The 14,253-nt window shown below is 32.9% G+C and overlaps 3 protein-coding genes across 3 annotated transcripts; 2 read left to right on the forward strand and 1 right to left on the reverse strand.

The window, feature by feature from the left end:
* The first annotated feature begins 6 nt into the window (after nt 1–6).
* LOC106126077 (aminoacylase-1) lies at nt 7–5,016 on the forward strand. The gene is made up of 9 exons (XM_013323547.1): nt 7–159; nt 755–927; nt 1,550–1,721; nt 2,161–2,304; nt 2,713–2,783; nt 2,874–2,984; nt 3,350–3,445; nt 3,850–3,986; nt 4,527–5,016. The coding sequence occupies exons 1-9, from the start codon at nt 9–11 to the stop codon at nt 4,798–4,800; spliced, it is 1,329 nt and encodes a 442-aa protein (XP_013179001.1). The 5' UTR covers nt 7–8; the 3' UTR covers nt 4,801–5,016.
* Nucleotides 5,017–5,939: 923 nt separating this feature from the next.
* On the forward strand, nt 5,940–8,981 carry LOC106126068 (aminoacylase-1-like). The gene is made up of 9 exons (XM_013323539.1): nt 5,940–6,158; nt 6,444–6,616; nt 6,896–7,067; nt 7,142–7,288; nt 7,574–7,650; nt 7,735–7,845; nt 7,978–8,073; nt 8,177–8,310; nt 8,604–8,981. The coding sequence occupies exons 1-9, from the start codon at nt 5,987–5,989 to the stop codon at nt 8,863–8,865; spliced, it is 1,344 nt and encodes a 447-aa protein (XP_013178993.1). The 5' UTR covers nt 5,940–5,986; the 3' UTR covers nt 8,866–8,981.
* Nucleotides 8,982–9,002: 21 nt separating this feature from the next.
* LOC106126088 (aminoacylase-1-like) lies at nt 9,003–12,704 on the reverse strand. Its single transcript, NM_001311830.1, is given in 9 exon segments — nt 9,003–9,350; nt 9,767–9,900; nt 10,146–10,241; nt 10,412–10,528; nt 10,912–10,988; nt 11,100–11,246; nt 11,332–11,497; nt 11,939–12,111; nt 12,545–12,704. Coding segments are annotated over 9 exon segments (1,311 nt in total). The 5' UTR covers nt 12,684–12,704; the 3' UTR covers nt 9,003–9,088.
* Between the last annotated feature and the right edge of the window lie 1,549 nt (nt 12,705–14,253).

The raw sequence follows: 14,253 nt of genomic DNA on the forward strand, positions 1-14,253 counted from the left end.
TTTGTAGAATGATGAATATTAAGATACTGTTATGGTTTTGCTTTGCACATATCCATATCAGTAGAGCAATACAGTCCTGCCAGAAATATACATGTACACAAGAAATAGAGACACTCCGGGAGTATATTAGGCTCAGCACAACGAGACAAGATGATTTCAGTAAGTATTGATCGACTTTTGTTTTGAATGTTTCAATTTGACGTTTCAACTGCAATAAAACTTGTATTTGTGCATGTTTTAGTGCTTTTTTGTCAAAGTAAGGAAAGAGTCACACGTTTGCTGTGTCTGGGTCAGTGCAGTGAAGTCTTGGGTTTAAACAACTTTATTTTCAATGGTTTTATACGACCTTTAGTTATGTTATTTATATTAAACTAGCGGACCCGACAGACGTTGTCCTGTCTACACGTATTTAATTTGAATAAATTAATATGAAGTTAATATTTGATGAAAATTGTGAATCTAAACCATTCCCAGATCCCCATGAACACTAACAAAAAATTTCATCAAAATCGGTCCAGTCGTTTGAGAGAAGTTCAGTGACATACACACTCACAAAAGAATTATATATATATAAAGATTAGCGAGGTACTGCCTTAGTTACACTCCTTTGCTTTTGCAATTTTTGAGTGTTGTAATGGCTGTTGCATTTACAACTCCACGTATGAACAAATATGGCAAATTGCTAGAAGAATCAATGTAAATACATTTACGAGTACGTAGACGTATATGGCTTTATTTCCAAAAATATTTTTAGGCCCAGCGGTAGATTTTTTTAAACGATTAGGAGCAGAACAAGGTATAGAGGTAACGGTGTTCGAGGCTAATCCGAATGATCCTATTGTTATAATGAAATGGCCGGGGCAGGATCCTTCACTACAAAGTATCGTCCTTCTTTCTCATATTGATGTCAATTCAGCTTGTTATGAGGTATTATTGTTACTTTAACGAAACACTTGAACAAAAACAAATTAATATCAGAATTAGATTGATGACAGTTTTTGTATGCATATTTCGGTAGAGAATATTCGCAATTAGATATTATACTTGTAAACTATTTCAGCTCAGTTAAATCAAAATGTGTAAACTTTATTGCTATAATACTTTTTTGTTTTTTACTTTGCTAATCAATAAATATGTTGTGTTCTTGAAGCATACAATATGTTATGAGGCGTAAGGATATACATATAAGTATTATGCCAATGCAAAGTTTTAATAACGTTTTATAAATGTGAGACGTAAAACATATAAATATATAATTTTAGACATTATTAATCACAATCCTTTGGCGCGAATAGCGCGCTTACATTGCAAAGTCATGTCAGAATGATTATTGAGGGGACATAGATGTCAAAATTTTAGTAAGGCTAGTGTTGTGCCAGTACACTCGCACAGTGTCGGATTTTCTTCCTAACAATGAGTATTTAGTTTATTTGATATATCTAGTATGTTAGAGTATTAATACGATCACAAAGACTGTCATTATAGAGTTATTAAATGTCATTATTTTTTAAAGATATAAATTATCAGCGTATTCCTTAATTGGTTTTAGGATGGTTGGTCTTATCCGCCGTTCTCTGGAGCGATAAATGATAATTGTGAAATCGTAGGCCGAGGTACTCAAGCTCAAAAATCTGTTACAATACAACATTATGAAGCTCTAAGGCAATTGAAACAAAATAATGTTACCTTGCTACGAACTGTGTATATAATTGCCACAACAGGTTTGTTAAACTATCGCTAAATATACGTCAGCTAGCGGCTACTTGGTATAAAAGAGAGACGTAAAGACATCAAAGGGTCTATCACGGGTATTTGCGAAATTTCCGTAACGTCATCGACGTTGTTGTACAAATGAGGGCCATTTACAAATCCAATACTTTTGCCGGTAACGAATACTTTCTCGCAAATTTTCGTGCTCGTATGCACTTTGCAACAAGATGCATTGCCTACCTTTAATAGACAGAGTTATATTAGAGATAATTAAAGATATATATTTAAGGTCTTTTTTAATTTTCCTACAGAAAATGGTAAGCACGCAAATATTTCACGGTAAATGCTACGATGTCTTTGCAGTTGGCTGGAGATTTTTTTACATTTATTATTATCCTTTTTATTTATTAATTATATTATTTTCTTTAAAACGTTTCCCATAAATTTCAGATCAAACAACTGGTTCGAATGGTATAAAACTTTTTGTTCAAACAAAGACATTCCAAGATATGAACGTAGGCTTTACTTTGGGTATAGGAGGTCCGACCGACCAACAGGAAATATCTTTGTTCAATAGATTCAAAACACAGTACGGTAAGTTATAAAGTTTTAAACTACAACTTTTAAAAACAAAGTAATGGCAAAGCTTTCAAGGTACTAACTTTTGCCTGAATGAAATTTTCATTAGATAACATTTAATTTTTTTTTAAATAATAGTCAAGTCAGCTAAGATTATATGCATCGCCAGCTTGGAACTCGGAGCTTATCTTATGTGACGATTACTAGGACTTACTGTGGGTTACTGGGACAAAAAAAAATTGTTATGACAGGGATGTCACTATGTTTTATGCGATTAGTTAGGCTGGGAATGCAAATTGATAATAAAAGTGCGATGTTTAAATTCGCACGTGTAAAGTCAAACTATTAATAAATATTTTTTTTCTATCAAAGTAAATCTGTTATTAATTTTAAAGTAATTTAGTTAATTTAAATGTGTTTCAGTAATACGCTTAGACTGCTACGGCGTATCTGGATCCAGTGCTGTATATCCAAACTCCACAGCTGCAGATTTCGTATGTATCGTTTGTCTTTGAACTTCATATAAATATTTTGGTAATGGTAACCCAAGGCTTATTACAGTTACTGTGGTATTTTTTTTATAGTGTGGATCTGTTTTAAAAGCTTACAATAAATACAGAGAAGGACAATATAAACTATCATTAAGAACTAGAGATTCTGGTGATTATACAGCTATTAATTATATTGGGGGACGGGTGAGTGTGTTGATTTTTTATTTAATTTAATGATTTTTTTTTATAACAGAAGGGGGCAAACGATATATTTAATCACACTGATATGCGACTGTTAAGATGGATGAATGGAAGTTTTTTGAAGGTATCTTTAGAGAGGCTCAACAGATCGTGATGAATTTTGGCACATTTAGATTTTTTTAATCAAGCACGAATGGTGTCGCGGTCGACAGCTAGTAAATAACATAAATACATTTGATTGATTTACTTGTTTATTGATTTAATAGAAAAGTGAAAAGTCGACGTATATTATCTCTGAGGCTTGCTCACTTCGTAAATGCAATTTTTTATCTAGAGTAAATTTTTTTTAGAGACATTTATTTTTTCAGACTATCATAGAGTACGGCATGATACCAGCACACTTGGCGGCATACTACGTCGCTGACTTGGCACTTAATACTACTGTAGAAGATTTTATTGAAATAGTAAGTTTCTTGATCAATACTGACCGATTGACTAAAAAGAATTAAGATTTTTAGCGTAAATTTTTTTTAAGTAAGCAATGTATGTAAAAAATGTATGTGAGTTTGTATGTATGTATGAATAGATTCCACTATGACCGTGTCTAGCCTAAACGATTGAATGATTAACAAATTGCGCTATTATACGGATCATACAAAGGATATAAGATATATACTATTGTCAGAATAGTTTTATTCCAAGGCTAAGTAATGTTGCAAATAGTTACTCAGAGGGGTAGATTTCGTCTTAATGTAAAGTTATCGATGTAATCCAACTTCATTTGTAATTGAACCGTCGAATTTTCACACATTTTCATTTTATCTGATATTTTTTTAAATATTACTTTGAATTGTTTTCGATAATCCAGGTTCGAGGATGGATTATGGGTGCGGGTGGAAATATAAAACCAAGTTCGGTCTATAAGGAAGAAGGTGGTAGTTATTACACTAGGACTGACGACAGCAACCCGTACTACGTGGCAATACAAGAGGCTTTTAATGAACTGTGAGTATAGCAATAGTAATAATAGACTCGCTGTCTTAAAACGAGTCTAGGATAATGTTTAAGTTGACCTACACGATATTTGTATTAGAAATAATTTATCGATAATACGTAAATTGTAAGAGTTATTGGGCTGTGTGGTCGAAAGCCCATTTACTCTTATACTCAGGAAGATAGGTTTAGATTCAAACTTTCACAAAAGTCTGTGTAGTTTAGTAAGATCTAGTATTCTCTTCTCTGGAGTCGCTTAATCTTTGATAAACCACTCACAAACTTGTCACCTAAATCTTAATGTTATTGTGACCTTAGTAGAATCACTGATCAATACTCTAGGATAAATAGGTAAAGCTTCCCGTAAACAATCAATTTTTTGGTCTTTGATTGAGTTCTTTATGAAAAATTTCCAGCGTTAAACAATAAATTATCAAACTATATAGTTATCTAGTCGCTTAAATCAATTTCTGACCAAATCCTGTATTTCAATTAGTATTACTAACTTTGCTAATGCTTAACATATATTAATAGAATTATTGTATATTTCAGATGTATTCCATTTCGAATATTAACGACGCCTTCTACGACAGACACGACGTCCATTGTGAAAGCTGGTATTCCTGCCTTTGGATTGACACCGATACGGAACACACAGGTCTTGGTGAACGGAGTTAATGAACGGTTGCCGTTAACCACATATTTTGAAGGGCTACGTATCGTGAAAGAGATAGTAACGCGTCTGGCTAACATACCCGAAGACAAAGTGGCGGATGATCCTTCCACTTACTTACAGTCAGATAAATGTAATAAATATTCAAATTAAAAAAGGGCAAGCAATCATAGGAGTACGATAATAATAAAAATATTTTTTATTAAGTTTTTGTTTAATCCATTTGAATTTATTATATTTTTCTTGGTGTTCTTGTCTATGTTATTTTTTAGACAAATTTAATTGCTTCTTAATAATAAATAAAAATTATGATTAAATAAATAATGTACATTATTAAATTTTATAGCAAAATAAATGTATTTAAACTGACTTCGACGCATTTAATTTACCATTGGTTACATTTTCATTACAAAATTTTTCTTTTCTATATGAAATATAACTGGCAGCCTAATCTTTGATAATATATATTCGTAAAAAATATTATCTCTAACAATAAACTAAATGATATTAAAAATTCTCAGATTAAAATCTTAAGTAAAGTAGGCACTGATATCTCTATCAGCCATAAGCGTCAAAGATATTTGACATCATAATGGAACTTTTGTTAAATTTTTTATCGGACTGGCTGTAAACATATGATTATAAACAAGGGGTTCTATGTATAAAAGTAAGATTATAAAGGACTAAAGCCTAAACGACTGAACAGATTATGACCAGTGAGGTCTTTTTTTTTTTTGTAAAAATGTTTTTGTTCTGTTGTTACTATTAATACGCCAACACTGTGTAATTTATTTTCATGTTTGCTGTTTTATGTGGAAACTACGTATAATGTATAGACATTTGATTTGATAAAAAATAAGATAAATGCGAATATTCAGATAGACGGATGGATGGGTTGATTTTTTTTTTATTACGTATCTACAGAAGAGCTAAGCAGACCTCGCTAAAATAGTAGATAATAGTCTGGAAAAACACAGTTTACTGATTCGTTTTTTTTTAATTACGCGAGCACCAAATCGCCGGCAAAAGCCATATATTTTAAAATCGTTAACTTAAGTCACTTAATTATCCAAAGTTGGAGCTGATATTAATTTAATCAACTTACTTTATGGCCAATTATTTTTCCCCTTTTCAACCTTTGTTATCGCCCTGCTATTATTGTTTATGCAAAATTACAGTATATAAGTTGGAAAGTAAATTAATCTCACATTTAGTATTAAATTACTTTTAATTCCGATGTTATTTTTTTATCAATTAAGAAACATTTTTGAAATAATTGATTTAATAAATAATCTTCGCCTTATTATATTTTTTAAATAAAAATTAATAAATCTATACAATGAAAATTCACTGTTTAAAAAGAAATTATGTCGTGTTCATCCTTCTTTGGATTGTTCTTGGCGATGTGCAGGGTACAAAAATTGTTAATTGTGAGCAGTACGTTTGTAGGCCCGAAGTGAGCCTGCTTCAAGATTATGTTGGCATTAACACCTCGCCGGGGAGAGATTTAAGTAAGTATAATGCTACCGTGGCATGGTAAGAAATCCTCTCTTACTCTGTTTTATTTCCATCGTTCTTTACAAAAACATCGCAATATTCATTATTCTAATCGTTTCGTAAGAAAAGCTTGACATCGTAGTATCGAAAAGTACAAAAGCAATCGCGGATCAGTTCTAATTATAATTGAAACGTTCAAAGAACTTTTATTTCAAAATTGTTTTATTTATTACTGGTGTTTTTATTTTTTAAATTGGAATTGAAACAATGGTAACAATTACATTATAAACTCGCTGTAGGGTCGGCCGTTGATTTTTTAAGAAGGTTAGGAGATATACAGAACATTAAAGTGACCGTGTACGAGGTAAGGCCGAACTATCCTGTGGTCATATTCAAGTGGCCCGGCCAAGATCCTGAGCGACGCAGCATTCTTCTTCTTTCTCATATGGACGTCGTTCCCGCGTGTTATGAGGTATTATTATTTTATATTTCATTAAAATTCATACTGATTGTCACCATCATTGGATAAAATGTGCTAATCCCTGCAGATTTCATTAGAACTATTTATACTGTTAGGAAGAAAGTCCGACACTGCCGGTGTATCGGCGCAACACTAGCCTTATTAAAATAACAACGTTTATCTCCCCTTACTAACCAATCTGACACTTGACTTGGTAAACAATAAAATCACCAAGTTTAATATCTTCCTATACATTTTTTCTTCTATTTGATGTTTTTATTACATTTTTAGGATGGTTGGACTTATCCCCCGTTCGCTGGTGCAATCAATGACCAATGTGAAATTGTCGGGCGCGGCACTCAAGACATGAAATCTTTTACAATCCAATACTTTCTAGCTCTCAGAAATCTGAAAAAAAATAACATAAAACTGCTTCGGAATGTCTATATGGTTGTCACGCCTGGTTTGTTACGAAATTTTCAAATTTATTTAATTAAATAAGGATTCCTTTACTTTTCTGTCTTTTAATTTTTTCAGACGGAGCGGTTGGATCATTGAACGGCATAGTGCCGTTTCTAGAATCTGATACATACAAACAATTGAATGTGGGGTTTGTCTTAGACAGAAGTATCCCTAATCCAAATAATGAAATATATATATTTAATAGCGACAAAACAACACTCGGTGAGTTAATCTTTATTGTTTATATAATAATTTTAATATTATCGAGTAATTGGATGGAGTAATCCATCCTACCATGACGCAAAATACTTACCAGTCAATAAGTTGTGGAAACCATATCTCATACTACTAAGTAGGGTAGGTTTGATAGTGAACGTCATTTAAGAACAGAAATATAAATTTAAATTTAAAATACGGAAAAGGTTAAAGCTACACAGCTTGTATCAGAATCTTGAACAATACCAGCATCAAATAATGCATATTGCATGCTTGTTTGATCTGTTCCAGTGTACCGTATTGACTGTTACAACCCATCAACTTCTAGTGCATTCTTGCCAACTATTGAAGCAACCGCATATGGAAAGGTACTCCATACTTTATTTAATAATTTAATATTTTCATTTACCAATCAAAGTTAGTAATATCGTTTTGCAATAATTAATTTTCAGTGCTCAAATTTCTACAGATCAGTACGATATTACAGACAACAGCAATTTAATATATATATAAAAACAACAAATCCTGGTGATTATACTGTGATAAATTTAGTTGGAGATCGGGTGAGTATTATACAGTATTGTAAAGTTCAATTCTATCTTTTTCACTAGTACTCTGTGCTTAAGTTTATGTGTTAGTTACTTTTAGTTTTTAAGAACAATTATTCGTAATATATTTATATTTTTTTTTCACAGAGTCTTATAATATACAGCACGATACCAGCGCATGTGGCTTCATATTACATAGTCTACTTGGCACATAACACCTCGGTGGCTAATTTCAACAAAATAGTAAGAGTTATTTTCATTTCCTGTATGCTTATTTAAACCTTGTAGATCGTGTTATACATCAGTACCCCCAAAAATATTATATACTTATGGTTTTTTTATGCAGATACGTGGTTGGGCGTCTCAGGCGGAAGGAAATGTCACGGTTAGTCTTGTTTATTCAAGAAGAAGAACATATATTACAAAAGTAAATCGTAGAAATCCTTATTGGGTGGCAATTAATGAAACTTTTAACGATCTGTAAGTATACGAATAAGCATATTTAAAGTAATAGATATAATATAATCTACCACGGATTATATCCAGTGAAATATGGAGGTCAGTGTTCGGTGATAAGAAGGAAAAAAGAGAATCTTGCCTCTTTAGTATGACACTTTTGAATTCCGTTAACCATTTCCTTTTATCGCCCAATGCATAGTAGTCAATTTTTTTACCATTATTGTACCTTGCAGATTTTAAGTATGGTATTATTCGATTGTATCAGTAAAGGTGTACAGACAGCTAACTTAATATTAAACACATGTTTTTTTTAGAAATATATCAATAAATCAGACATCAGGCTACACTACAACTGACATAACCTTTGTCGTTGGAACTGGTGTACCAGGATTTGGTATAACACCTCAGCGGAATACACCAATTTTGGTGAACGGAATTAACGAAAGGTTATCGCTACCAGTCTTTTTCGAGGGTATCAAAATTTATGAGAGAATTTTACGCCGTATCGCGAATTTACGTGATAGCCAGGTCAATGACGATCCTACTGTTTATTTGACAAAACCACGTGTTTTATAAAATATCGTTGTTACACATGTGTGCGACAGCAAACAATAATAAATGTAATGTTTTGGGACTGACATGTTCAAAAGAACGTAAGTCCCTTACTAAAAACAGAGAAAAAAATGTAATATTCATGTTTTTTTAATATAATAATCTAATTAAAATACAATTACGCTCCATTTTAATAAAATCAATACATCTATATATGTTTGAGAGTTTATCATTAAAACCAAAATTATTAATTAGGTGTATTCGGCATCAGATAATCACTGGAATTGTTCGATACTTCGTCTGGGGATAAGTTGAATAATTGTTTGAAGATCTCCTCGTAGATTGTGATTCCGTTTAAGAATGTATGTATATTGAGTCGTTCGTTGACAGCGTGGACGAGATTCTCGGTGCTGATTATTGGAGACAGACCGAAAACAGGATATCCCGCAGCCGCCACGTACGATGCTTCTTCAGGTTGAGAGGCGCTGCGGGGGCAGAATGCTATGTCCCTGAAAACAAAGTAAAATACATTAAAGATAATGGGGATTTGATGAAACAAAGTATCCAACCTTTTTGATACGCAAAAAGGTCAAAATTAATTCCTCTAGGATACGTTTTACTACAATCCGAAAGGCTAGTGCTCTTGGAGTAGAACACGTTAAGTTCTTGATTTTATACACTAAATAGTACTGTTATTGTAAAGAACCAGCGTATAAGCCAGTATTGTGACATTGCAATAGAAACACTTTAGCCTAAAGCACTCGATAAAATGCGACATTCAAGTAGTAAAATTAGATCTCGTTTTTTGTTTAAAATGAATGAATGGAAAGCTGAGCAATAGTTGTGCATTTATTCGTTATAAAAAAACACAGCAACTCTTTGTAATATTATATATGTAGAAGAGTAGAAAAATATAAGTACTTACAAGCTTATGGAAGCTTTTTCCAATGCTCTGTAGTACGAATTGTCCTCATCCACCACAGAATCGGGGCCGGCATCCTGCCGCAACAATGTTCTCAGCTTGGTGTTAGGTCCCGCCTCTTCAAGCCACTCATAAACCTGTCAAAAGTTATCATTACCACATTATCGTTCACTTTTCTGCTAATATTAGTTTTAATCCACCTTTTCCCCTTACAATGCATTACATTATAAATATACACTGGTTATTGGATACATTTTTTTAAACTTTTCTTTTTAGACACGTAAATTTCTTTTTTTTAATTAAATAATTTTATATGAATAGCTACGGGCACGTCGCTAAACTATAAAATATATTTCAGTATTTTAAATAGATATTCACTTACGATCTTTTTGAACTGAGCGAAGCTCGTATTAACCGCCAGAAATGAGTCGTAGTATAAATTAATAGTTGAAGGTATTACGCCCAATACAGTATTAACCTATGGGAAAACAGAATGTATTAATAAAAATGTTAAACTTTACCTTAACATCATATTTATATTATAACCTGTAATTTCAAATTGAAATTAGAACATCCTGTACCAGTCACATAGTATGAAATTGTACAATGACGTTTACACAGGTGATGTAAAATATATTTGAGTCTTACTTTTGGTCCTACAAAATTAATGACAGTAATGTTGTCCATGTCGCAAAAGCCTGATTCTTCAGCGGCTTCGTATTGTCCATTTCTGTATTTTGTATAAGCCATGTAAAAGCGGCCACACTGAAACAAATTATCCATCAATATCATGTCACCTATATGTAAGTTGTAGGTTTTTGTTCAAATAGTCCAGGATACCTTACTAATATTATAAATGTGAAGGTTTGGATGTACGAATTGATGTATTTTATTATTATATTTTTTGGGTGTTTGTTGAAGATATCTGCGGAGCGGCTCCTTAGATCTCGATGAAATTTAACATAGATGTAGTCTGGGAAAACAGCGCCGCGCAGAGGTCGCGGATGACAGCTGGTCACACATAATATCATAGGCACCTTGTTAGAGATGTTCATGTCCAGTATTTACTTGCTCGTTAGCCATCTTTTACTAGATAAAAAATATATTGCATGTCTATGGTTTCAAATCCTTTGAAAAGTATTATTTACCATTCCATCTGCTGAAACAGCTGGGTCGATTAACAAAGTGCTGTCTCCACTGGGTCCTGTACATTTCACTTCAAATGCTGGAAGAACAAAAAAAATGCCTCGGCTTGACAATTAAAATGACTTGGCTTATCTGTGGTAAATAGTACCAAGTCGTACTGGACTGCTATTAGAATTAAAAAAATACTCACACCATCGTGTCTTTCCTCGGTACAGTAAAGCAATGTCTTCACTCATTGAAGGCACTCCGATAGTCAGGAAAAATCCAACATTCAACTCTTTGAATGATTTGCTTTTTAAATACAACGCAATACCATTTCTAGATCCTGTTTCTTTATCTGTTGAGCAAAGTAAACAGAAAATAATAACAGGGCACTGAAACCTGATCGTAAGCGAGAAGCAGATTTAATTCGCTGACTTTACCTGGCGTAAGAATCATGTAGACATCCCTAAGAGCAGCAGATTGTTTTCTCATTCGCATGATAGCCTCGTACTGTTGCATAGTAACCGACTTTTCTTGTGTACCACGCCCGTAAATATCACCGTTGTCATCTATGTGCGCTGAAAACGGTGGGTATGTCCATCCTTCCTACAATTTTATCAAGTTTTACAAATAACATCTATAACCAGATACTTAATCCGTGGATTTTAATAAAGATTGTACTAATTAAGATATGACAACAGAATGGTTAAGGCTATTTATTATTCATATGTTGCTTCTGCGTGCCTCCCAAATTCATAAATCTTATATATAAAATTCTCGTGTCACAAATTTCGTTCCCATACTCCTCCAAACGACTTGATCAATTTTCATGAAATTTTGTGAGCATATTGAGTAGGTCTGAGAATCGGTTACTATGTATTTTTTATCCTGTATCTATTATTTATAGTATCCCGCGCGGACGGAGTCGCGGGCGTCAGCTAGTAATATTTAAAACTATAGAAGTCTATTCAATGTGGGCTTTCGGGTGACCGTCGTAAATTGAAAAGTTACATAATAGAAAATAAAATAAAATTCTAAAGCAAATACCCTCATGTCCGCTGGCACAACATCCATGTGCGTGAGGAGTGCCATACTGGGTAACGAGGAATTCTTGCCAGGCCATTTCAGGATAACAACGGGATAGCCTTCTATAGCCTCGTATGTGGAAAACTTCGCTCTGGCAATTAATGCGTGCCTCCTCCAGAAATTAACAGCTGGGGCTATATTACATTAAAATAATATATTTAAACAGTATGATATGACAACGGCAAAAAAATAACGTTAAGTAATAATTAATTTATTTATTTTCGCAACACTTAACATTGATCCGACTAAAACAAAATGGTCGGAACAAGCATTTTTATAAATAATATTGTCATCCCTTTTATTTTCTTGATAAAACAGAGACAACGCTATATGACAACATTTCATGTTTCTCACTTCATTGGACTGTATTTAAACTGTCCATTAAACTGTACAGTTGTAATCGTGGGTTTCCGAAACCACAATTCCTGTTTTAAGCATATTGTTATATTTTTGTTTCAGAAACCTACGGTCAGTTTCGGCTACACATGTAAGTTTAAATTGATCTATTAAAACTGAAAGTGTGAGCGGACTTTATATACAAGTAGAAATGAATCATTAAAGGCTTACTAAGATCTTTTCCAGTGACTGTATCTATCTGTATATACTGCTGGAACCGACGCACCTCTGGAATTCTGGACAATTGCTCGATGGTTGAAGCTTCACTCAAAATCACTATTGACGCAGCGTATATCAAGAGAAAGTACATTTTATGAAAATAATTAGGTACAATTAGTATTTAGAGGCAAGCAGACTATTTCAAACTAATTTATAACAAAACGGAAAGGTAGTGGAAGGTAATAACGATAAGAACTCTTTGCATAACCTAATTACAATATATTTTATATTTCTACTATCTTTGCCCGCGACTTCGTGCGCGTGGAATAGTGTATTTGGGTAGCATTTTTACCGTATTGACATCAATTTCACCTTTTTTAATAACTCCTTAAACATTATATTAGAATGGGCCTAATATTTGTCTTTTGTCTCAAAGTTATAAAAAAACTGGTATTAGCGCGCGACACCGTCTATTTTTTTTCAGAGGGGAATGCTTTATGCATACTCCGCGCCACGGGGGGGACGCGGTGGTTATGTGGGATTCTCTTCCGGATGGGAAGCATACCCACTAAGCCCCTCTGTTCCTCCAACGCATCGGGACGGGACCACGGTCACGCTGTCGCTCTCGTCCGCGGCCCAACGCGACACCGTCTACGCAGAATTAGAAAAAAGCTTGCCTACCTAAAGAAATATAGCTTTTACCACCTGCGGATAGTGTAGATTCCCGACAGTGTATATTTTTTTCAAATCGGTTCAGTAGTTTTGGAGTCTATTCATTGCAAACAAACAATCAAATCTTTCTGTAAAGAATATATATAAAAAATAAATTGAACCGTGACGAATTTTATTAACTCAAAAACTACTACTTAACTGTTAATATCTATGTTTTTTTAGGATAAAGTTATCAAAGAGTGTGTATATTTTATTTAAATGACCTTACTATCTAATTTTTATACGACTTGTCCCAAAGAAGGTTTCTGCTTATCTGAAGAGTAAATGACGCTCCGGTGATAATCTTAGTAGTAAGGTAACATTTAGTTAAGTTACAAAGTCACTCTCAAGAGCAAACTACGTCTTAAGAAAAACGAAGGACATGTATCAAGACTGCGTATTACTGTTAATTCGATATTTTATTACCTACTAGCTGTGGCCCGCAAAACCATCCAAATTCAAATTCAAAGAAACATCCATTCATCCATCCATCTAAACTTTCGCATTTATAATATCCTGTAAAACAAACCAAAACCTGGTATCCTGGTAAACCGATTTTGATTCGTTTTTATTCGAAAGCTGTATGTCAGCTGTCAGTAATGATGGTTTTATTAAATAAGATAGAATTGGTTGGTTGTTCAAAACTTCAGTAGTGGTTCAAAGACTTCAAAATTTAGTGGTTGGCTCAAAAACCATCAAAATATTCACCATATTATCGTAATTTGTACCTGTTTTATGAATTTGATATACATGCAAATTATTATAAACGTTCTGTTTATTATCTTTTACCAAGTCAAATATAACTTTATCAATTACATAATTATCATAATAAAAATACGTAATCATTGTCTCATCTTTTTTATTTTGTTTAAATAAAACTTTTTTCAGTTTTTAAATTATTTTTTTTCGACAAAAAAGGATAAACTAATGTGTAATATAAAATAAATTTGTTTATTATCGTAACAAAAATATATATTATAAAATTATATATAAAGACATATTTAAACACA

This window comes from Papilio xuthus, unplaced genomic scaffold, assembly GCF_000836235.2.
Source record: "Papilio xuthus unplaced genomic scaffold, Pxut_1.1 DF828952.1, whole genome shotgun sequence".
NCBI lineage: Eukaryota > Metazoa > Arthropoda > Insecta > Lepidoptera > Papilionidae > Papilio > Papilio xuthus.

Excerpts from the sequence above, each read along its gene's own strand:
- LOC106126077 (XM_013323547.1), top strand. The coding sequence starts at position 9 with ATGATGAATATTAAGATACTGTTATGGTTTTGCTTTGCACATATCCAT. Across the intron at positions 160-754 it reads AACGAGACAAGATGATTTCA|GCCCAGCGGTAGATTTTTTT; the intron begins GTAAGTATTGAT and ends AAATATTTTTAG. Across the intron at positions 2,985-3,349 it reads TTAATTATATTGGGGGACGG|ACTATCATAGAGTACGGCAT; the intron begins GTGAGTGTGTTG and ends TTATTTTTTCAG.
- LOC106126068 (XM_013323539.1), top strand. The coding sequence starts at position 5,987 with ATGAAAATTCACTGTTTAAAAAGAAATTATGTCGTGTTCATCCTTCTT. Across the intron at positions 7,068-7,141 it reads CTATATGGTTGTCACGCCTG|ACGGAGCGGTTGGATCATTG; the intron begins GTTTGTTACGAA and ends TAATTTTTTCAG. Across the intron at positions 8,074-8,176 it reads TGGCTAATTTCAACAAAATA|ATACGTGGTTGGGCGTCTCA; the intron begins GTAAGAGTTATT and ends TTTTTTATGCAG.